The 23,086-nt window shown below is 64.6% G+C and overlaps 1 protein-coding gene across 1 annotated transcript; it reads right to left on the reverse strand.

Annotated features, from left to right (window-relative positions):
• Positions 1 to 456: 456 nt before the first annotated feature.
• On the reverse strand, positions 457 to 22,992 carry MYO15A (myosin XVA). The gene is made up of 63 exons (XM_041462770.1): positions 20,020 to 22,992; positions 19,197 to 19,279; positions 18,902 to 18,965; positions 18,691 to 18,800; positions 18,404 to 18,478; positions 18,153 to 18,243; positions 17,570 to 17,673; positions 17,058 to 17,121; positions 16,860 to 16,973; positions 16,513 to 16,674; positions 16,304 to 16,417; positions 16,147 to 16,205; positions 15,743 to 15,866; positions 15,566 to 15,661; positions 15,361 to 15,492; positions 14,966 to 15,091; positions 14,730 to 14,807; positions 14,206 to 14,360; positions 14,036 to 14,081; positions 13,775 to 13,899; positions 13,438 to 13,555; positions 13,174 to 13,349; positions 13,021 to 13,105; positions 12,689 to 12,742; positions 12,390 to 12,471; positions 12,176 to 12,306; positions 11,223 to 11,318; positions 10,897 to 11,132; positions 9,815 to 9,993; positions 9,631 to 9,703; positions 9,269 to 9,460; positions 9,025 to 9,119; positions 8,849 to 8,937; positions 8,643 to 8,769; positions 8,447 to 8,508; positions 8,260 to 8,323; positions 8,037 to 8,175; positions 7,728 to 7,818; positions 7,549 to 7,645; positions 7,225 to 7,346; positions 7,073 to 7,132; positions 6,799 to 6,874; positions 6,340 to 6,455; positions 6,145 to 6,263; positions 5,924 to 6,065; positions 5,588 to 5,699; positions 5,356 to 5,430; positions 4,772 to 4,977; positions 4,578 to 4,705; positions 4,447 to 4,501; positions 4,277 to 4,349; positions 3,986 to 4,059; positions 3,820 to 3,902; positions 3,504 to 3,634; positions 3,269 to 3,363; positions 2,768 to 2,845; positions 2,433 to 2,529; positions 2,170 to 2,330; positions 1,936 to 2,069; positions 1,702 to 1,835; positions 1,243 to 1,376; positions 892 to 1,032; positions 457 to 802 (listed from the first exon to the last, which is right to left on the reverse strand). Exons 1-63 carry the CDS (start codon positions 22,975 to 22,977, stop codon positions 701 to 703), a joined length of 9,714 nt encoding a protein of 3,237 aa, XP_041318704.1. The 5' UTR covers positions 22,978 to 22,992; the 3' UTR covers positions 457 to 700.
• Between the last annotated feature and the right edge of the window lie 94 nt (positions 22,993 to 23,086).

Below are 23,086 nucleotides of genomic sequence, written 5' to 3' on the forward strand. Positions count from 1 at the left end.
CCCCCCCCCCCCCCGCCGCGCCCGCGCCGCCCCCCCCCCCGGCCCCGCCCCTCTCGCGCACGTACAGGCACAGCGCGCGACCCGACCCCGCCCACCCCCGCGCGCACCCACCGGCGCCGTTAACCGGCAGCGGCAGCCCCGCCCCGCGCGGCGCTGATTGGCCGGAGGGCGACAGCGAGCGCAGCGGGCCGGCGGCTGATTGGGCGGTTGGGGCGCGCGCGCGCGCGGCGGCGGAGGGGAGGGAGGGGCGCGGAGGTGGCGGCGGGCGCGCGGCGCCGGCTCCCCCTGGCGGACGCGACGAGCGCGACAGGAGGGCGGGAGTGACTGAAAGGGGAGGGGCACGGGGAAACTGAGGCACGGGCGGGATAGAGGGGAAACTGAGGCACGGGGATGGGGAAACGGACACGGAGACCGGTGGGGGAAACTGAGGCACCGGGATGGGGAAACAGATGGTGATCGATCAGACACGGGGGGCAGCATCCCCCTTGCGGCAGCGAGCGCAACACAAAACCACGGACACCGAGTCTTGCCGGGCTCCCGGGCGTGTATAAAACCCCAGAACAAGAGCGGGGTGGTGACAGGGGGACAGCGGCCACTGGCCAAGCTGGGGACACCCCATGGTCACTGCACCCTCTGTCCCCCCCTGCCGGGGTCCGGGGTGCGGGGGTCCGGGGTGCCGGGGGTCCGGGCCATGGCGGGCTCAGAGCAGGGTGATCTCGCTGGGCGGCAGCGTCAGCCTCTTCTCCCGGGCACCCAGCAGCCTCTCCATGTGCGCGGCCACCACGCGGCACAGCTCCAGGCCCTGCAGAGGGACACGCCGATGGGCAGTGGCCGTGCCACCGCTGTGAGAGCCCCAGCAGGGCCCCCCCGATGTCCCCAGGTGTCCCCGACCTGCTCCAGCTGCAGCTGGGTGATGCCCTGGGCCAGGAGGTCTCCCAGAGTGATCTCCACGTAGGGAGAGCTGGAGCCGGCCGTGGGGCGCTGCGTCCGCGTGGAGTGGATCTCATTCAGCGAGAACTTGGCGATGAGCTCCTGGGAGGGGGACAGGGGGGTGACCCTCTAAGGGTGACAGGGGAACCCACCCCTCTAAGGGGACCACAGACCCCAGTTTGGTCAGGGCTTAGAGCAAACTGGTCTAGTGGAAGGTGTCCCTGCCAGGGGGTGGAACTGGATGAGCTTTAAGGTTTGTTCCAGCCCGAGCCGTGCCGTGATTCCACGTGTCCCACACGGCCCCACACCTACGTGGGTCTCCTTGCTGAGGAAGTTGAGGCCGTTCTGGTTGACGGCCAGGATACAGGGCGAAACGATGGCGTTGTTGCTGCAGCTCTGGATGTAGAAGAAGGACGAGCCAAACATGGGGTAGGCGCTCAGCAGCCCTGCAGGGCACAGGCCGGGGTCTCAGTGCCCACTGCCACCCCCATCTGCCCAGTCCCCAGGAGCATCCAAGGGTAAAAACCAGTGTTCCAATGGGGCCTGGAAGCAGCCTGTCCTGTCCTGGCACTCCATCCTGCATGTACAGCACCGCAGGCTTTGTGCAGGAACAAGGGCTGCCTGTCCTAGCAGCATCCCATCCCCATCATCATCATCATCATCACCCTCCAGGCAGCATCGCACCCCCCGCAGCATTGCATCCTCATTAGCACCATGTCCTCATCAGCATTGCATCCTCTGCCTGTGGCTGTCTCCGCCCTGTGCCCTCACCCAGGAACTGTGCCCTGGCCTGGTGGGCGCTGAGTGCCTGTGCTTGCTGCACGTGCTGGGTCACCATCTGCAGCCAGGACTGGGGCTTCAGCAGGCGGAAGAGCTGCGGAGGGACGTAGTCCTGCATCTCCCGCCTGTGGGGAGCCCGAGGTCAGGGCCAGTGCTGGCCAGTGGGTCCCCAATCCCACGGGACGTGTGTTTCCCCCCCCTCCAGGTGCCCTGTCCCTGCCGTACGCCGTGGGGAGGTGGTGGCGGTCCTTGGCTCGGTGCTGGAGGGCGGCCAGCTTGGCCACGTGCGGGAAGTGCTGCTCTCCCGGCCTCGCCGGCGGCAGGACGGTGAACAGCCCCTTGAGGTAGTCAGGGAGCACCTGGGAGGGGGACAGAGCACAGGGACACGGCTTGGGGACAGGGCACGCTCTGAGGGAGACAGGGAGGTGGCCCTGGGGGAGGCTGACGGGGTGGCCCGACCTGGTTGTAGTGGACGGTGACGTAGAGCTCGTTGTCGAACTTGAGGGGCTGGCTCCAGACCACGCGGCGGCACCAGAAGGTGTAGCTGGTGTCCCGGAGCTCCGTCTCGGCAGCCACGTCCAGGACGTATTCCCGGCGGGTCAGCGGCCGCACGCTCTGCCCTGTGCCACCCAGCAGTCTGAGTACGGCCACCACACCACCCGCATGGCTGTCCCATCCTGGTTTGTCCTGTCCTGTCTGTCCCACCCCTGCCAGCTCCTCACCTCTCTCGGTCACCACAAAGAGGATGTATTCCTCCAGAGCCTCTGGATTCTGCAGCCCCATCTCACAGCACAGCTCCTCGATCACATCCAGAGCCACCTGGGCACAGGGACAGCTGGCTGGGACACTGCCACCTCTCCCTGTTGTGCTCCGGCCACCAACTTGCCCTGCACTGAGGCTCATCCCAGTGATGATCTGCTTTTCCCAGAGGATGAAGTCCCACAGCAGGGACAGCCAGAGGGTGCAGCCCCCCCACATCCACCCCCTCTGGGTGCCCACAGCTGAGGTGTCACCGTAATCTTGGGGTGCACTGAGCCTCCTGTCCCCTCTGGCTCACCGAGCACGTCTTGATCTTGAGGTGCCTCTCGATGCCACCGGGCAGGAGGAAGAGCTGGCGCTTGGCGCTGCGTCCAGCCTGCGTGGGAGGACACGTTGGGGTGCAGGGGGGCCCTTCACACAGCAAGAACCCACAGGACACCCCAAATCCTGCAGCTGTCCCTAAGGAACCATCCCATTGGGATCATCTTGTCTCTTGCCCATCCTGTCCACCTGAACCATCATGCCCCCACTCCATGCCCACAGAGCTCCATCCCCACTGGGGACCCCTGAAGGCTCAGGGTACCCCCAAAGTGGTGAAGAGCAGACCCTAAGAAGGGCTGTGCTCCTTTGGGAAGATCCCCAAAAAGGATCAGCTCCGTTCCAGGATGGTGTCTGAGGGAGATCCCAAGTCCACAGGGAGAACCTGACCCCATGTGGGTACCCAGAACTTCTGGGGGGGATCTCAAGCTGATACCAGCCCTGTTCCACCCCACGGGCACCCACGAGCCCCTGGCCTCACCACCATGGCCTTGAGCTCCATGCTGCTGGGGAAGAGGCTGCGGCCACCAAACTGCAGGGTTTTCCTCAGGTTCTGCTCGCAGGCTTTGGCGATGCCTGGCAGGAGCAGGGACCGGGATGAAAGATGGGGCTGAGCTGCACGCTGGCTCTGCTAGAGCTCCTCCTGAGCTCTGTGACACCTGAGGTGTCCTTTCCCACCGTGCCCCCAGCACCCTGGGGTGTGTGCCTTTCCCTACCGTGGAAAGGCAGCTCCGGGTGCCTGCTGGCATCCTGCAGGAAGGCCACGAGGAAGGGCCGGAGCACCTCAGAGCACTTGTAGTAGGCAGCGAGGATGTAGAGCAGCCTCCAGCCTCTCTGGCAGCTGTCCCTGTAGGAACAGCCAGGGCTGATCCCCTAAGCAGGGTGAGGATGCCCATGGTGGCACCATCACCCTGGGGAGCAGCACAGGATGAGGTCCCCAGGTGTCCCCGCAGGCTGGAGCAGCTCGGCCTGGCCAGGGTACAAGTGTCCCAGTGCCAGCCTCTGCTGTGCCACGTGGGTGGAGGGACTCACGGCTTGGAGCTGGTGTTGTTGGTGATCTGCTTGATGATCTGGCAGTACACCTCATCCCGCAGGACCTCGTGCTCTGCACACAGCTGGGGACAGGCACAGCTGCCACCTCTCTGCCACCCCCTGCCCAGGCCACCCCCAGGACTCAGCGCCCCAGTGATGGATTTACCCTGAGGATGGTGCAGACGATGTCCAGCTCTGTGTGCCCCCGCAGGGGGTGGTCGCCCATGAACTTCATCACGGCTGGGGACAACAAAGCCACACGTGACACAGGTCAGCATGTCCCTTCCCCAGGGACGTGCTCTCCTGGGTGGGCACATCCTGGGCACATGGAGCAGTGGGACCAGAACTAAACTCCCCTAGGACCCCTCCTCTGCCCATCCTGGTCCAGCCCCACCCCTCTCCAAGGGCTGGGGATGGCTGAGGGACAGGGGGACAGGACACTTGTGCCCCTACCTACCTTGGAAAGCCTCAGCAGCCAGTTTGTTGAGGCCACCATCCACAAATTCAATGAGTGACTCCTGAATGGGAATCTGGAGAGGGGGAGAGGGCCAGCTCTGGGACCCTGCTGGGACCTCAAAGGGACCTGCAGGTGACAGCAGGACACCCCAGAACTCCACTTCCCCACACCTTGGTGAACGTCAGCATCTCCAGCACACTTGGCACCTTCATCCCACGGGAGTCCCTGGCAGAGGGACAAGGCAGCAGGTGAGCACAGGTGTCCCCACCACGGCATGCCCCGTCCCACCGCTGACACTCACGTGGTCCCACGTCGTGCTGCACGGAAATGCCGCTGGGCAAAGGCCAGCATGGGACAGGCCCCGGTGACATCGCTGAGCTGCTCATCACCACCTCCCTCCTCCACAAAGGTGGCACTGGCTGGGGACACCTGCGGAGCGGGGCGGTGGGCACCGGGCACGGCCAGCACCGGGGACAGCCCCGGGCCAGGACCCACCTCGGTTTTGCGGTCCAGCTCCTGGGCAGCAGCAGTGGAGGCCACGGCCACGGCCACGGCCGCCGACGCCGCCACTTTGCCCTGCTTGTCCCTGGGCTCCTCCTTCCTCTCCGCAGGCAGGTGGACGAAGTCGGGCGCCGCCACGGGCTGGACGTACTCGGCAGGGAAGAGCCCTGACCTGCCATGGATGGCCCCAAACTTCCACCCTGTGTCAGACAGATGGTGGGGATGGCACAGGGCTGGCAGCTGCCAGGGTCACCCCTGAAATTCTCTGCCTGCTCCCTCCTTCCTCTGCACCCACAGCGCTTTTCAGGGATCTGGCCATGGGATTTGGCTGGAAGCAGCTGCAGTTTGGCATCACTCAAGGGAAAGGTGCAGACCAGGGGCCACAAAGCCTGCCACCTGACGGATGTGGGTGGCACCAGGGTGGGACCTGCAGGGGAGCACCTCCCTGCATCAGGTCAGTGCCAAAAAGATCCCAAACCATCCTGCTGAGAGGTGACAGAGGCAGGACCCTGCCCCGTGCCCCAGACCCAGGAGGGGACACAGCTCAGGGACACACACAGGGACAGTGTGGCACCCACCAAAATCCTGGGTGCCTGTCTTCAGCTCCTCCAGGTACATCACCTTCTTGCGGACCACGCAGCCATAGTAGTGGTCTGCAGGGACACCACGGGGACACCATGGGGACATGGGGTGTCACAGGATGCAAGGCAAGCACACAGCCACCTCCAGGGCAGGGCAAGCCAGCAGTCTGCTTCCCCTGTGTTCCCCATCAAAGGCATTTTGGCATGGGGAGCTTTGGGGGCCCCTCACCTCTCTCAGGGTGCTCCAGTGACTGCAGGTGGATGATGTCCCCTTTATGGAAGCTGAGCTGGCCCCTGTCCTCTGGGCTGTAGTTCCTCACGGCCACCACATACTGAGAGTCCTGGGCACAGGGGGTCTGGCACAGCCCATGCACATAGGGACACCCACACCCCACCCAGCACAGGGACTTCAAGCACCCACAGCCTCAGGACCATTCCCCCAAATCCAGCCACCGTCCCATTCACAGGATGCCCTCCTCTGCCCACCCCAACCTCCCAAACACAGGCACACGGGCAGGGTCTGACCCCCGGGACAAACCCACCCTGGCCCCAGGGCACCCCCCACCTTCCTGAGCTCTGTGATGAAGTGGTCGACCATGACCTTGACCTGGGGGGCTTTGGGGGAGAAGAGGATGAGCTTCTCTCCACGCAGGTTGAACTCCAGCATATTCCTGGATGGGGTGGTCACGAAGAGCACGTCGGGGTAGCTGGGGCAGGGCGAGGGGAGGCTGAAACACCCGGCATCTGTAGCACCCACAGCACCCACCCCACCCTGGCTACCCCTACCTGTAGGCTCGAAGCACCCGCAGCTGCTCCCCGGGGACATTGGTGCCCTTCACCACCCGCAGCAGCTTGATGCCAGCGTGGGACACGGCCAGGATCTGCACACCCGTCCCCACGCTGCCCTGGGGGCCAGGACAGCACCTCAGCCAGGGGCATGGTGACACAATGCCCCCCATGCTGACCCTGCTGGCCTCTCACCGTGGCAGGGAAGAGGCGGGAGAAGTACACCTCGCAGCCATCCCGGGCTGCGGCAATGATCTCCCTCTTGACACTCTCGGTGGCCACTGGGCTGAAGGAGTCCAGCTTGTTCTCCGCTGTGGGGAGGGGGAAATATCTCCCGTGAGCACCCCCTGCCTGGAGAGGGTGTGGACAGAGTTCCCAGTGAAAGCAGGGATGCTCATGCCCTTCCCATGCCTGGCAGGACTGTGCTGCAGGGACAGATGTGTGTCCCCCCAGCAGCTGGCTGAGACCTGACACAATTTGTGATGTTGTGGAGGGCTAAATTACAGGGCGGGGATCATTACTTTTGGAGGCAAAACTACCCAGGGTTAAGCAGAGTCAGTCCTGGCTTGGAGATAGAGACCCAGGAGATGAGGACAGGCACAAGAGTGGCTGGGTGTGAGCCCCCAGGCAGGGAGCAGCAGGACACAGGGTTACCAAAGAGGGATTTCAGGCGGAGCCGCTCCTCGTGGCTGATCCGGATGCAGGTGTCAGACAGCACATCACTGAAGATCTGGGAAAGGGGGTGAGGAGCAGTGGGCTTGTGTGGGGAGGAGCAAAAATCCCCCCAGCCCCAGCTCGCAACAGCCCCAGCTCCTCCACGGCAGCTCAGGCAGGGTGGCCACAGTGGGATGAGTAAATCATCACCCCACTGGGGAGTGCCCCATCTCCAGGGACCCCGGGGGGCTGCGGGGCCAGCTCGGGGCCTCACCTGCCGGAAGATGAGGTCGAGCAGCAGTGGGTTGTTGATGTTGTCCTTGGGGTAGAAAACCTGCCAGGAGAGAGACCAGGGCTTGGTGTAAACCCCTTATCCCGGTAGGACCTTGGCACCAACCTGTCCTCAAGTGTCCCCACAATCTGCACCTCCTTCCGGATGAATATTTTCCAGGGCACGTTGTGGTAGGTGTAGAAGTCCTCGCTGCAGCTGCGGTGCAGCTGGGTCTGGACCTGCTGCGCCTCGGACGGGAGCTCCCGTGAGACAAAGACTGCAAAGGGACAGAAAGCTTTGCAATCCCCGGGGGGAACCAACAACAGCTGCTCCACCTGGGGAAACTGAGGCACGGGGAGCAGCTCTCTGCCTGAGCCGGACACAGCAGTTATCCCACCAGGCATCAGCTGTGCCACTGGGAGGGCCGAGTGCCTCACTCCACCGTGGCCCCCCAGTGCCACGGCTCTGCCCAGCAATACCTGGGGGCTGTGTGGCTGCGGGACGTCCTGTGGGTGCTCGCAGCTGGTACCTGGCACTTGGCACCGGCTTCACCGCAGCCACCACCTCCTTGGGCCCCTGCGAGGCACAGAGGGGCTGTGGGCAGTGCCAGTGACACCCCAGCCTCGTCAGGGGGACACGGGGGCGGCCACATCCCTACCACAGCTGATGGCACCCGGGATGCTGAGAGCTGCTCCTTCAGGATCTGCATGGCTTCCTCATGGGGGTCCAGCTTCTTCCCAAAGAGCTTGCTGCCAGGACAAAATCCCACATCAGCTGAACCCCAGCACCAGCTGCACTCCAGAATTCCCTATACACCACCTGCAGCCCCATCACTTGGGGCACCCCAGCATTCCCTACACCCCGGCATTCCGTATACCCTGGGACTCCCTGCACCTCGGCACCAGGAGCAGCACGTGCAGCCCCAGGCAGGAGAAGCCCTGGGCGTGGCTGGGGCCCAGGTGTGCACCTGTGGGGCTGGGAGCTGCGCGGGCCGGGCTGGCACTGCCGGATGATGTTGCGGATGTCGTGCGTGGGCCGCGGGAAGTGCTCCGAGTTGAGCCGGGAATGCCGCACTGGCTCTCCCGGCCACCGCCGGCCCACGGCTGCTGCGGAGCCAAGCACACGGCTCAGGGGTCCTGGCTCAGTGCCACGAACCCCTGCGGCCACCCCGATGCACCGGGACCCCTTACCAGCTTTCTGTGAGTAGGGCCGGGGCTGGGGGACGTGGGCTGGCGTCCCCTCTGCCGCTCTGCCCTGCAAGGGACACGATGCTATCAACACCTGGCACCTTCAGCTGCTCCCGTGCCCAGGGGCTGCCCCAGAGAGGTGCCCTGAAGCAGAGAAGGGGCCTGACCCCTCCCGGCCCCGTGCACTGACCGAGGCTCCGGGTGGCTGGTTGACATCTGCCCGGCGCTGTGGGGACGGGTCTGGCTCTGTGCCTGTGACAGCAAAGAGGAGAGCTCAGTCAGAGCTGTGGGGCTCTGGGTGCAGGGATGTTCCCCACACCAAAGATCAGACAGGGAAACTGAGGCAGGGGGCTGGCTGGGGGTGTGGAACAGCTGGAGGCGCTCACCCCTCGGCTGACGCGTCTCCGCAGCCACGGGAGGTTTGCTCTGGGTGGCATCAGTGCCACTGTTCCCCCCTCCCACGCCACCTCCTCCCTTCAGCCTCTGTGAGAGGATGGACGGCTTCTCCAGCTCCTGGGGGACAGGTGTCAGGGCACAGTGGCCAAGCCACCTGCCCCCCAAAATGCCTGAGGCAGGGGGACACCCCTCTCACCCCATTGCCGTAGGAGAGCACGGGGTCAAAGAGACTGTCCAGGTACCGGTCCAGACCCTTCTGGCTGCGTGGCTCCCCAAATTCCCCATCTGTGAGGGGACAAGGCATGAACCACTGGCATGGCAGGGCTTTGTCACAGCACTGGGGGACAGGAGCTGGGGGGAACAATGCCCTACCATGGGGGTGATACGCCTCCATGGAGGGCAGTGTGGGGGCTTTCACAGCTGGGGGAGGTGGCACTTCATCCAAATCAAATCCGTGTCCCAGCACCCTGCATAGAGGGAGGATGCACTCATCAAGCACCCACTGGGTGCCAGGTTTCCCCTCAGGAGCCCACCCAGCCCTGGCACCCATCCAGCCCGGTGCCAGGGCTCCCTCCACAGCCCCACAGTGGGGCACCATCCCTGCCCGGGTACCTACGGCCGGCTGTCCCTGCTGTGGCTCTCCGTGCCATCCCATGCAATGAGGAAGCAGGATTTCTGTCTGGGGAAGCCCCGCAGCAGCTCCAGGTCAGAGACAAGGTCCAGGACATAGTCGTGTCCAGCCAGCTCAGCCCACTGGGCACCAGCCTTCATAGCCACAGACCAGCCACGCCAGCCCTCTGTCAGCCCTCTGCCAACAGCCAGACACTGGGGATGGGCACGGGCTCCACAGGGAGCTACACACCCATCCATGCTGCCCCATGAGCTGGGCGTTCAGGCTCCCACATCCTGAGGACACCGAAGGCAGCCCCAGGTGACAGCGTGACCCGCAGGGTGGGTGGGTGCCAAGCCAGCCCGTACCTGAGCTTCAGGACATCCCCTGCCAGGTCCTCGCCTGTGCTCCAGGAGTGGACGGGGCAGGAGAATTGGTCACCTGGGGAGGGATGCACAATGAGCAGGTGCCACCAGTCCCCGCTGCCCGTGAGGGTGGTCACCCTGGGGCCGACCCTCGCCAGCGCCGTGCCCAGCACCGCGCTGCCCGCACCGTTGAAGCAGTGCAGGTCCAGGGCCATGCTGGCCTGCTGCCGGTTCGCCGTCCACTCCAGCAGCGACGGGGGGAAGGCGCGGGCGGCCGCGGCGCCCAGCTGGGAGCGGGCCATGGCGTGCATCAGCTTGCGCTGGCACACCGGCTTGTAGCCAGCGAAGGCGTAGTCTGACACGAACCTGAGGGGAAGGCAGGGTGCTGCAGGAGGATCGTGCGTGCCAGGTCGGGACAGGGGGCCACAGAGGTGTGGACACGGCTCTCGTCACAGAGAGCAGCAGGCACAACTTCCCCAAGGATTTTTCGTGGGGAAGGCAGAGAAAGCTCAGAGGAGAAGAGAAAACAATTTTTATCTGTATTCACTGTTCCTGCTGTTTGGCACATGTGGAATGTGTTATGGAGATTGTTTACCCAAAGTGATTTGTTAATTGGACACTTGTGAAGGTTGTTTGGATTCCTTGACCAATTGGATCCACGTGTGTTGTGTCTGTCTGGAGACAGCCATGGGTTTTTCTTTAGTATTCTTTAGTACAGAAACTCTTTAGTATAGTTTTAGTATAGTATTAGTGTAATATAGTATAGCTTAATAAAACATTTGTTCATCTTTCTGAATCATTGGAGTCAGAGAACATTATTCCCCCACTGGGGGATTGCCTGTTTCTACTATACAGAAGGATTAAGAGCATCCCTGGAGGGATCTCGGCAGCATCCTGGGCACATGTGCCAGGCTGGCCCAAGGCATCTTGGAGGGATCTCAGAGCATTTCTAGTGGGACTTAGCAAGTATCCCTGGGTACGTGTGCCAGGCTGGCCCTTGGGAATCTAGAGGGACAGGAGCACATATGCCAGCTTGGCCAGAGGGATCCTGAAGGGACCTCAGAGCATTCCCAACAGGACCTGGCCATGTGTGCCAGGCTGGCCCAAGCAATCGTGGAGGAACCAGCTGGGGTGTAGGCAGCAACCTCAGCCACAGGTGGCAGGAGAGCCCTGAAAAGCCCCAGCAGTGTCCCCAGGCATGAGCACCGGTGTGTTCCCGAGGGTCCCAGCCCTGCCCATTCCCCACCCCAGAGCCCACGCCCAGCTCACTTGAGCAGGTACTTGTCGAAGGCGGCGGACGGGGGGAAGGCGCTGAGGCAGGTGGCCAGCAGCAGCCAGCCCCTCTCCTCGTTGTTGACGTTGGTGTTCCTCCACACCTGGTTGGCAGCTTGTGCCAGGAGCTCGTCCCGCAGCCCCGGCACTGACAGCCCCTTCTGCACGATGTAGTTGCCAAAGAGGGTCTCCTGCGGGCCGCCCAGCCCCGGGTCCCCCATGAACCGCAGGATCTGCCACAGGGACAGCCAGGTCCTCCCTCTGGCCCCGGGCACAGAGCGGGCAGGGGAATGTGGGGATGGACCTCATGCCATCCCACCTACCAGCTGGAAGAGGCTGAGAGCCTCGTGGCACAGCTCCTCATCCAGCCGGGTGAGGGGGGCTTTCAGTGGGGCCGTCAGCATCCCAAATGCAGGTTCCTGCGGTGACACCCGCACCCATGGCTACCTGGGGACAGCCTCAGGCCACAAGGGGCTGGCCCCACGGTGCTGATGCTGGGTGGAGCCTGTGGGGCTGCCAAAGGGCTGGGGTGAAGGATGGGGCCAGCAGCGTCCTGGGAGTGGGGCAGGGAGGGGCTCAGGCTGTGCTGGCAGCACCAGAGATGGGTGGTGAGGCCCTGGCACAGGTTGCCCAGAAAAGTTGTGGCTGCCCCATCCTTGGAAACGTTCAAGGCCAGGTTGGACAGGGCTTGAAGCAACCTGGTCTAGTGAAAGGTTCTAGGATGGAACTGGATGGTCCCTCCCAACCCAAACCATTCTGTAGTTCCGTGGCAACACCTTGGCAAGGCTGAGAGCCTTATCCAGCCCCGGTGCTGTCATTCAGGATGCCGGGGACTGGGAAACACGGGGCAAAAATAGGGATGAGGAAGAGGAATGGGGCAAAGTGACGGTGGGTGGGGCCGGGGTCCCGGGAGCAAAGCGACCTGGTCTCCCGCCCCAGCGTTCCGGATCCGCCCCGCGTCGGGCGTCCAGGAGGGCTCAGCGGGTCTCTCTCCGATAACCTCAGCAGGGTCCCCCCGGCCTCTGGAGACGACAGGAACCCACGGGGAGGGAGGGAGGTGGCAGCCAGCTCCCCACAGCACCACAGCCACCCCGGATCCAGCCTCTCTTGCTACCCGTGGTGTCCCCGGGGTGGGAGCCGGGGCAGAGCCCGGTGGGACAGTGCGGGGAGCCACCACGGGGACCCTGAACCTCACTGCTCCACCATGACCGCAGTGCCAGGGACTCCCCAAAAAGCTGTCTGCCCGTCGGGAAAAGCTCCCCGCTGCCCACCTTACCTGGAAGTGGCCCCGCACGTACTTGGCCATGGGGTAGTCGTTGATGTCGAGCGGGAGGGTGAGCTGGGGGTCGGGCTGCAGCGCCGGCGGCGGCACCAGCACCACGCAGCCGGCATTCACCTCCCGAGCGGCTGCGGCACAGCGGGAAGCTACGGCACGGCCGTCGTGGGGGGAACAAGGGGCTGGGAGCGATGGCGGTGCGGGACCCGCTCACCTGCAGCGGCCTCCAGCAGCCCCATCAGCTCGGCCGGGATCTCCAGGTGGGTGACATCCACCACCTCCCTCCGCGTCAGCTCCTGCACAGGGATGTGCCCGCTTGCCGTGCTGCTCCCTGCCCCAGCAGCCACGGGTGCCGCGGCCAGGAGCACAGGGATGGGCAGGGATGAGGGCACAGCGACACAGGCTGCACGTGCATCACACGTGTGCCGCGGCCAGGAGCACAGGGATGGGCAGGGATGAGGGCACAGCGACACGGGCTGCACGTGCATCACACGTGTGCTCGCACATCTTTACCTGCTTCATCCTCTCCTTCTCCTCCTCGGCCCGCCGGCGAGCATCCTCCTTCCTCTGCAAGCAGAGCAGCCGTGCTGAGTCCCACCAGAGGAAGGGAGACCCTGAGGCATCACGGCACCCTGGGCTGCCACTGCCCCCTCCCCAACATCAGCCGGGTTTTCACCCCAAAAAGGCACTGCCAATACCCAATGGGGCACGGAGGAGATTGGTAGGGTGGCACGTGGTGGGGCTCGCAGTCTGGGGATGCCACAGTGTCTTCTCCAGACTGAGCATGCAGCAGGGTGGCAGCAGGTCCCCTGGAACCCCCTGGGATGTGACAGGCCCCACCTCACCTTGAGGTACCTCCGGCGGTTTACGTAGATGTGCACCAGCGACCTGAACTTGATGAGCGTGTGCCGCATGCGCCGGTACCGCTGCCTGCAGGAGGGCACCCGTCACCCTCTGCCACCCACCCCTGCCCACCCGCCACCCCCAGGGACCCCCACCTGGCCAGGTATCCCCGCGCCCGGCTCTGCAGGAGGACGATCTTGCGGCGGAGGGAGCGGAAGCGCCGCTTGATGAAGAAGGTGCGAGCGTAGCGCTGGAGCGTGAGCGCGGCCAGGTGATGGGCACGGCATCGCTTGCTCTCCAGCGCCTGGTACAGCTGCTCCTTCAGGAAGAGCTGGGAGCAGGGGTGAGGCTCTGAGCTCCCTGCCTCGGTCACCACCCCCAGGGCATCACTGGAGCCAAGCCCCCTCTTGGGACAGTACCTTGGTGACACCGACGTAGTACATGCTGGGGTTAACGGGGCAGAGGCTCCTCAGCATCTCCACACAGTTGGCTCCATTGGGAATGACATTGGACCACATATCAACGAGGCAGCGGTACCTGGGTGAGCCCAAGACACTGTCACCACTGTGACCCCGCTGGGACACCAGCACAGACCCTCCCTGTGGTGACAAACACTGCGCCTGGAGATGCAGCTTCTCCCAGAGCTGTGCATTAACACGAGGGGTTCCCAGTTCCCACTGGGGGAACAAAACACCCACAAACTCTGTGGTGTCCCCTGGCTGGGATGGCAGTGCCCAGCCTGCAGCCCCCGGGCACCTGTCGATGAAGACGAGGAAGGGGATGCGGATGGGGTAGCCCTCCTTGCGGATGCGGATGGTCTCCAGGATCCCCGAGTACCGCAGCTGGGTCCTGACCACATCGACCTCAAAGAGCCCCGGCTCCTGGGGTGGGGATGGGGAGAAGCATCAGCAACTGCATGGGCAAACCCCCACCTGCCATGTGCCCACGCACTCCCAGTGCCAGCGGGGCAGGTAGCAGAGGCACCAGCAGCAGCAGCAGCAGAGCCCCGGCTCTCACCTTCTTGTTGTTGGGTTTGATGCAGCGCACAAAGAAGGGGTTGCACCTGTGACAGAGAGACCCTGTCAGCCTCAGAGAATAGGGGACAAAGCCAGCCAGGCACCTCGGGCTCAGGTCCAGCTCCCAACAGCCCAGAGGACGGCCTGGCTGCCCACCCTGCCCACACTGACCTCTCCATCCTCTCCACGAGCTCCAGGAGCGACTGCTGGAACCGTGCGGCCACGGTAGGAGCCTTGTACCGCCGTGTCCTGGTGCTGCTCCTCCTGATGAGGCTCCTCTGCCGGGCCATCACCTGGGCGTGGCCGAAGAAGAGGTTGGCCACCACCTTGGGGACACAGGAAGGGTTAGAGAGGAGGAAGGTGGCCGGGATGGTGCAGCTCTCCCACATTCTCTTCACAGCCCGGCCGCTCCTTTTGTGCCCAGCCCTAATTGTGGCAGGATTGCCTGGATAGGGATGGGGATGAGGATATGGATCATACAGAGCACAGGAGCAGCCCATGTGCCTGTTTGTGCCAAATGCTTGAGGGGTTAAGCCCAGAGGATCCCATGGGTAGAGCCAGAGGGATCCTCTGCTTCTGGTTCCCCTGGGCTTCACCAGCCTTGGGGACATGCTTGGGGACATGGAAAGGAATGTGTGGAAGGGGGTTATTGATGCCCAGTGTCACTGCAGAGCCAGCACCAGGCAGGGCCCTACCTTGGTCCTGCTGCTGATGAACAGGTCCAGCACATCCTGACGGACCTGGTCATAGTTTTTATCCAAAAACTTGTGAACCTGGCAAATAGCAACACCTCATGGTGAGCAGCCTGGCAGGATGACAGGGTGAGGCAAGGAGCTCCAGGACCCCAGCCAGACCCCCAGAGATGCATTTCCCTCCTTGGTGCAGGATCAACCTCCTCTTTAACCTGCCTTAACATCCCAATGTCACACACCTGGTAGGTCACCTTCCCTGCGTAGTGCTTGATGGTGAACTCGGGCAGTGGCATCTTCGGCTTCGTGTAGAGCGGGTTTGTCCCGTGGTGGTAGTGACACTTCTGGAGGAATGTGTGGTCGGTGGCCTGGGAAGGGACACAGGAGTGACACACAGCTCAGGCGGTTCAGCAACAGGTTGGAGCTTGGTGATCTCCAAAGTCCTTTCCAACCCAAGCCATTCTGTGATTCCATGATGTTTCTATGATTCTTTGGGCTTATCCAGCCTGGAGGAACCTTGGGGATTTCCCAGGTTGTCCAGGACAGCCCAGGAGAAGAGCAGCCCTGGTGCATGGTGATTCCCCAGCCACAGTGACCTCCCAGTGCTGGCAGCAATCATCCCCAGGCAGCCCCTCACCTGGGGGAAGCAGCTCTGGTCATCCAGGATCCGGAGGATGCCGTAGGGTTTTTGGGAGATGAGGTCAATGCAGGGCTGGTTGTCGCTGAAGGGGATCTCCTTCCACTCGATCTGCTCCCGGATATACTCCTCCTGCAGGGTGGGCACCGGGTCAGCCCTGTGCCCCCAGCCCCACAGCAGAGCCCAGCACTGCCTCCAGCCCCACCTGCTCCTCCTGGAACACAATCCTGTTGAAGAAGAACTGCAGATACTCGTTGGCGTAGTTGATGCACAGCTGCTCAAAGCTGTTGAAGTTGAGGTCCTGCGAGAAGGAAGATCCATGGAGCCTGGGAGGGTGGAGCTGGGACTGAGGCGGGGTGGAGGTGGGATGAATCCTGCTCACCTCGAAGCCGTAGATGTCCAGGATGGCGATGGACAGAGCCTCCTGCCGCGGGTACACCAGCTTGTTGATGCGGTCCGTGAGCCAGCCGAAGAGCAGGGAGTAAAGGGTCTTGGCAATGGCATCCCTGGGAAGAGGAGAGATGAGCAGAGTGCTGGAGCTCTGGAAAGGCACCAGTGTACTCCACTGCCACAGCCAGCACCCACCACAGCACCAGTTTTAATCACCACAGAGTCTAATCCACACTGGGGGACCTGATCATCCCCTTTCCCAGCTGGCATTTCACTTCCCACACCATCCCTGGCATTCCACTTCCCACACCATCCGATGGGCAGGCTGCACAGTGACTGCATCTGCATTTCAGACCCCCCCACACCCTCCTGCAGTGCAGCCCCCCCTTCCTCTACCTGGCATCCACAGCGCTTTCCACAGTCAGAGGGGTAAAAATCTTCTCCCGCTGCGTTTCCTGGTTGGGAAATGGCATGATGGGGTTGCAGCAACATCAGCCCAGGGTGGTCCCCAGGGGCCAGAGACCCCCTCCCAGGCTGTGCCCCCTGCACTTACCGTCACCTTGAAGGTGATGGCTTTCTGCAGGCCCTCGGGGGACACCTGCAGCAGCTCAGCCACCGTGCGGATCTCGGTGGCACTGACCACCGTGGCGACCTCCTGGCAGTCGGTCTGCGGGACACAGCGGTGCCGTGGCATCGGTGATCCCCCCTTTGCCACATCCCAAACCACGCCCCGGGAGCACAGCTTGGCTCCCCGTGGGCTACCTCGTATTTCTCAAAGTAGACGTTGCCCAGGTGGAGGACGGAGGAGAGGATGCGGAAGATGCTGTTCTGCTCATCCACGCTGAAGTTCAGCACCTCCATGGTGTTGAGCAGCCGGCGGAAATCCTCAGCGTCATCCTTGCCCGGAATCTCACAGTTCCCACCCTGGCACAACCCCCTCAGTCCATCAGTGTGTCCCGGGGGGGTCAGCACCCAGCATGGGGGGGGTCACCCTGCCCTGAGCTTCCTCCTCATCCACACATTGAGGACTCGGGAGCCCACCAGCACCCTGAGGTTGGGCAGCCCCCCCAAAAATGAGGCCGTGGGGGGGCCGGGCAGGGGCACACTACCTGGTTCAGGTAGTAATAGGTCTCGGCGCCCTGCAGGCAGTACCGCTGCCGCTGCTGGGACGGCAGCCCTGCCAGCATCTCGTAGAAGATGTGGTAGTTGCGCTCGCTCTTGGCCTGGAGAGCAGAGGACAGGGCTGGGGAGGGGGTGGCAGAGGGGGCAGAGTGGGGGGCAGAGCCCAGGACCCCCTCACCACGCACCTGGAAGACCACGCGGGACTTCTCCAGCAGGTACTGCGAGGTTATGGCACCGCAGATCAAGCCGCTGCAGGGGGACAGTGGGCACCCGGCTGGCAACCTCGGTGTGGGCAGGGGCTGTGGCCCCCAGCACACCCACCCGTGCCCCAATGCTCCCCAGATGCCCCCCACCAGGGATGGGTGGGCAGGGAGAGGTGTCTGCACCTGGCTGTGATATCAGGCACCCCTTGCCAGGATCAGTGGGGCCAAGAGAGGATGGGATGGGATATGAGGACAGGGGTGGGGACTGGGAATGGTAAAGGTGCCAGCCAGGTCACAGCATCCCTGCCCTTACCCCAGGGACAGCCACCTGTCCTCAGGTGCCATCACCTTGCCATACCAGCTTTGTCCCAAAAACATCCCTATGTGTCCTCCCAGAGCCAAGGGACAAGGGGCTGGCTTGGGCTGGACACCCCTGGGGCAGCAGGGGGCACGGGGTGGGAGCAGCCACTCACAGATTACTCAGCATTACTTACTCCTCCAGGAAGATTTCCACAAATTTCCCAAACCTGCTGGAATTGTCATTCCTCACGGTTTTGGCGTTGCCGAAGGATTCCAGCAAAGGGGTCGCCTCCAGGATCTGTCGTGGTGATGGGGAGAGCTGGGGGGGGTGAACCTGGGCACCCAACACACCACGGGGCATCTCCAAGGCTAGGGCCCCCCCTGTGACACCCTGCCACCCTCCCTGCCACCCCACGCTCCACATACACGCCCGTGGGTGCCCGAATTTGAGGTGTGCACCACAGCCAGGTTAAATGAGGACGTGAGAGAGCACAAAGGTTCCATCTCTGTGCATGCACTGATTTCCTGCTGGCCCTCCCGCCTTTCCCCTGCAGCTGGGGTGCCATGGCCAAGGTGACACCACGATTCTCTGTCCCCCTGACCCATCACAGCCCACGTGTCCCCTCGGTACCTCTATCTGCCAAGGTCCAGGTGGAAGCATTGGGACAAGGAGAGAGCAGCAGAGCCGTGAGGAGGAGGGATGGAACAGAGGGATGGAGGTGGGAGAAGATGATGGGGACATGGGGACTCAGGGATGTCCCCAGGGCAGCACCCTACCTGTGGGGCAGCGCTGCGTTTCTGGCTGACGGCTGCCAGGTAGCTCAGGATCAGCTTGGTGGCTTCGGTCTTCCCTGAGCCACTCTCCCCACTGAAACACAGAGCAGGGGCATGGCTGGGGCCACCACCAGGCAAGGGGTGCCCACCCCAAACCCCCCGAGCACCCCGGGGCCCAGCCAGGCTGGTGGCAGCCGCCCAGCAGTGAGAGTGGTGTTAATCAGGGGCTGTGCCTGGGGACGGCCTTTTCCCACCTGATGACGATACACTGGTTGTGTTTGGCATCCATCACTTTGGAGTAGGCGACGTTTGCGATGGCAAAGAGGTGCCTGGGGTGGGGAGAAGCAGGGGGTGGGAGGTGCCATGCTGGCCCAGCACAGGGCCCCCCAAAATGCCCTGAGCTTCCCCATGCACAGACGCAGCCACTCCAGCACCCAGTGACCCAGAGTTCCCCAGGCTCTGCTGCGGGATCTGAGTGTGGGGGATGGAGGTGGGAGTGACCCCATCCCCTCAGGGCGTTTGGGGACAGCCTGGTACTCACGGTGGGTTTTCACCCAGGGCTCTGCCCTCGTACTGCTGCACCTGCTCCTTGCCGTAGATGTTGTAGAGCCGGTACGGGTTCACCGACACCAGGATGCTGCCGATGTAGGTCTGCCAGAGAGAGGGTGTGGGGCTGCGAGCCCTCGGGGGGGTGACTCCCCAAAGACCCCACCCCACACTCTTTGGGGGATGCTGTGTCCCCCTAAGCTTACGTAGATGAGCTGGCGCTCGAACCGCGTCCGGATGTTGCTCAGCACTGCAGCCTCCTGCAGGTCCCTGCCGTGGAGCACAGGCTGAGTTAGGGGGGGCAGAGGGACAGAGGAGGTGACAGAGGGACTCTGCTGTGCTCAGAGTGCCCTCAGCATCTCCAGGCCTGGGAGGCTGAGGCAGAGCTCATGTTGGGATGAGATGGGGTGGGATAGCAGGGTCAGGGATGTGGGGCTGGGGGCTGCAGCCCCGTTGTCCCCCACAGAGCTGAGTCACGGCGTAGGGGACAGGGACACTCACTCCAGCTGGGTCATGTCCTCCAGCCCGTCCTCCTCCTGTGGCTCCTGGTACCGCACGATGGGCAGGCTGCACAGTGACTGCATCTGCATGGAGCAAACACCCCACGTGGCCGGGATGTGCCAGCACCCTCAGATGTCCCACCCAGTCACCACCACCACCCCAAAACACCGTCTGTGACCCCAAACCAGGGGACACGCAGTCAGCATTGACACCCCACAGCCCCAAAACCAGTCCCCCAGGAGGAGCATAGTGTGTCAGCTGAGAGCAGCAGTGCTGGAACACAGAAACGTGAGGCCACAAGGCCACCTTGGGGCTGGTCCCAGGAAAACCTGCTCCTGGGAATCCCGCTCACCGTGGGCATCACCTTCAGGGCAGGTGATGGAAGGGGGCTGAGGCTGCTCCCCCCGGCCACGTGCAGGGGTGACACAGGACAGGTGTCACACGGGAGCCTGCGCTGGCACCCGGCCAGGGGGTGGGCAGGAAAGCGGACACCCCGCCGGGTCACCGTGCCACCTGCACCCGTCCCCGGGATCGGGTCTCTGCATTTCCATACGCCAGAATCAAGTGTCCCCAGAGGGGCCGCTCGCGGGGGGACACACAACCGGTGACGGTCCCCTCTTCCAGCCTGCTCCCCACGGGAGGACCCCCGCCAGCACCCAGACACCCACTACAGCCATTCCCCCCGCCCTGGGCACTGCAAACCCCTCTGCTTTCCTGCCTGGGTGAGCCCTCAGGCGCCTTAACTCGCCACCCTGCCCCGGGTTCCGCCAGCTGCCAGCCCACCCCCGGCTCCATCCCCCGAGGGGCTCCCCGCAGGCGTTACCTTGCTGCGCCAGGGCTGCTTGCTGCCCAGGTACCCCTCTGCCCAGGGGTGCCTGTCCCTCCAGCCGCCCGCCGGCGGGCGCTGGCACAGGTACCGGGCGATATCGGCTCCCCACTGGCCTGCCCACCGCCGGCCGCGCTGGGTGGGCTGCTGGGGGAGCCCCTGCTCGGCTGTCCAGGCGTCGGGCATCTCCCGCACCCGCACGACGTGCTGCGTGGACCAGTGCTGCTTGTACATGCGGGATGCGCGGCGGAAGGAGCCCAACCTCTGCACCTGCGGCGTCACCACCGCGTAGCGCCCCGCGCCCTCCTCCCCGGCCCCGTCACCCTCCGTGGGCTCCGCCGGCCCCGGGGGACGAGCGCCGTGCCGGGGGACGGCCGGAGAGCCGGGGGCTCGCCCGTGGGGCGGTGGGAAAGCGGCGCGGCGCGGCGGTGAGGGGCTGCGGTTGCCCCGTGGGTTGGAGGGGAGGATGGGGCGCCCGACCTCGGCCCAGCCCCGGCGCCCCGAGGGTGGGCTCGGAGACCGGCGGGTGCTCCCGTCCCGCCGGGATGGGCGCCGGGGCATGGGGGGCGAGCGAGTGGAGGGAAGGCGGCTGGGTGGTGAGGATGAGGGGGCTTTGCTGGGGGATATGCTCTTTACGAGCAGCGAAGCCAGGGACTGCGCCACGGAGCGCCCCTTGGAGAGGCTGCGGCCCCCCGCTTCAGCAGACGGCCTCGGAGGTGGGGAGTGGGGGGCCATCCCGGCAAGGGGCTGCCCGATGCGCTGGATGAAACTTTTGGGGGTGCTGGGAGCGGGGCTGGGCGGAGGGGGCACCCCGGCGGGACCCCGCGGGGCGCCCTGCCAGGGGGGCAGCTCCTCACCCCAGGAGGGGCCGAGGCGGCGGCTGCCGGGGCGGGACGATGGTGCCAGGAAGGGGGTCCTCTGCAGGGGCTTCACCGCCTTGGTGGGGGGCTCGGGAAGCCGGGGCCAGGCCTGGGGGAGCGGCAGCCCGGGGGGGCTGCTCCGGCGCGATGACAGAGCTCTCCCGGCCCCGGGCCCCCCCAGGCGCCTCCCCCCCGGCCCCGGGGAGCGGGGAGCGGGCGGTGGAGGGGCGGGGGGCTCGGCGCCGAAGCGCCGGAGGCTGGCACCGAGGGAGGGGGAGCGCCGCAGCCCCTCGCCCCGAGTGCTACCGGGGCGCGGGGGGACGGGCGGCGGCGAAGAGGAGCGCCCGGGGTTGGCGAAGGGGTTACGGAGCGACGGCCGGCGAGCAGCCCCCGGCTCCCGGGGAGGGGGCTGCCCCCAGGGCCCCCCCGGTGAGGAAGAGTCCCGGCCCCCCAAAGCGGCGCTCTCCATCCCCGCCAGCCTGCGGCTGGAGCGCCTGTAGGAGAGCTGGGGGGTGCGGGACCCCCGAAATCCCCCGGCACCTCGCGGCGGGCGGCTGGCAGGAATCGAGAGGGATCGCTGCAGGAACTGCCCCAGGGGGCTCCCGCACGCCCGCGCTGCCGAAACCGGGCGTGCCGGGGATGCCGCGGGGCCGGGGGCTGCCGGGGGCGGTGGCGGCTCGTACTCGTCGTAGTCGTCCTCGTCACGGGCGGCCCCTTCCACCCCCCTCGGCGGGAGGGGGACGTCCAGGCGGTCCCTGCCGAAAAGCTTGACCTGGGGTCGGGGGAAGAGCCTGAATTTCCTGTTGAGGGAGAGCTTGGAGGAGAGCGTCTCCCGCATGCCCCGGAGCGAGGAGGCGCTCAGCATGGAAAAGGGATACTCCTTCTCTTCTTCCTCCTCTTCTTCCCACTCCTCGGGCTCCTCTCCCTCCGCGATCTCCTCCAGGCCCAGGGCGTAGGGGTTGCAGGAGGATTGGGCGTGCGGCGCCCACCCACCCTCGCTGTACTGGATGCGATGCTCGGGGTACTCGCCCCCAGGGTACCCCCGGGCAAAGGGCTCCCCAAAGTCCTCGTAGGGGTCCCCCCTGTAGCCGAAGGGCCCTGCTGCCTCCTCACCATACTCTGGGTCACTGCTGTACGGGTCATAGAGGCTGAGGGGAGACCCACCACCATACGGTCCCTCGTCCTCGAGCTCTGAGTCGCCGTAGGGGTGCCCTGGCTGCTCACCATCCTCCCAAAACCCCCCGTAGTAGTCATACTCCTCCTCTGTCTCATAGCCAGGGTAGTCAGAGTAGGGGGCCGGCACCGCGTCCTCGAAGCCATACCCTGCTGGGTAGGCTGGGCTTTGCATGTAGCCTTCCTCCTCCTCGGAGTAGTTGTGCTGGGGGCCGTAGGCTCCATCCTCCTCCTCTCTGTAGCCATGCCACGGGCCGTAGGCTCCGTCCTCCTCGGCGTAGCCGTGCTGAGGGCCGTACGCTCCATCTTCCTCCTTGGGCTGACTGCGCCAGGGCCCGTAGGCTCCCTCTTCCTTCCTGCCATAGCCACGGCGGGAGCCGTAGGCTCCATCCTCCTTGCCGTAGCCTCGCCGGCGGCCGTAGGCTCCGTTCTCCTCCTCGGCCCAGCCGTAGCGCGGCACCGGCGGCTCCGCGGCCGCGCGCTGGGAGCGCCGCCGGGACGGCCGCCTCGCCATGCTGCCCTGCCGCGAAGTGCCGGGCGCCGACAGCCCGACACCGCCAGGGATCCGCTTCATGTTGGCCCGGTGCCTGAGGATCTCGTCTTCCGCGGGGAACGGCAGCTTCTTGGCACCGATACGGGACAGCCAGGCCGTGTCAGTCGCCCGGCCGCCCCCCACCAGCCGCCCGCGCCGGGAGAGCACCTTCCTGGCCAGCCAGCCCGTGGCAGAGGCCGCCTTGCTCAGCACCTGCGCCCGGGGCTTGAATTTCCTTTCCGGGCGCCGGCGGAAGAGCAATGAGCCGTCCTCGGGGTCCTGCCCGCCCCGCCGCAGCAGCAGGAAGGATGGCCTCGATGGTGACTCCTTCTTGGCTTCCTCCTTGGCCTCCTCCTTCCTCTTCTTGCCCACCTGCTTGAAGCGCATCATCAGGTTGGAGGTGGACTTGAGCACTGCCTTGTTCTTCTTTTTCTTCCTCTTCTTGGTGCTGTGCTTATGCAGGCCCCAGAAGAAGCGGGATGTGTTCTTGAACTGCCCC

Source organism: Pyrgilauda ruficollis, unplaced genomic scaffold (assembly GCF_017590135.1).
Source record: "Pyrgilauda ruficollis isolate IOZ18807 unplaced genomic scaffold, ASM1759013v1 scaffold16, whole genome shotgun sequence".
In the NCBI taxonomy this organism is placed as follows: Eukaryota; Metazoa; Chordata; class Aves; order Passeriformes; family Passeridae; genus Pyrgilauda; species Pyrgilauda ruficollis.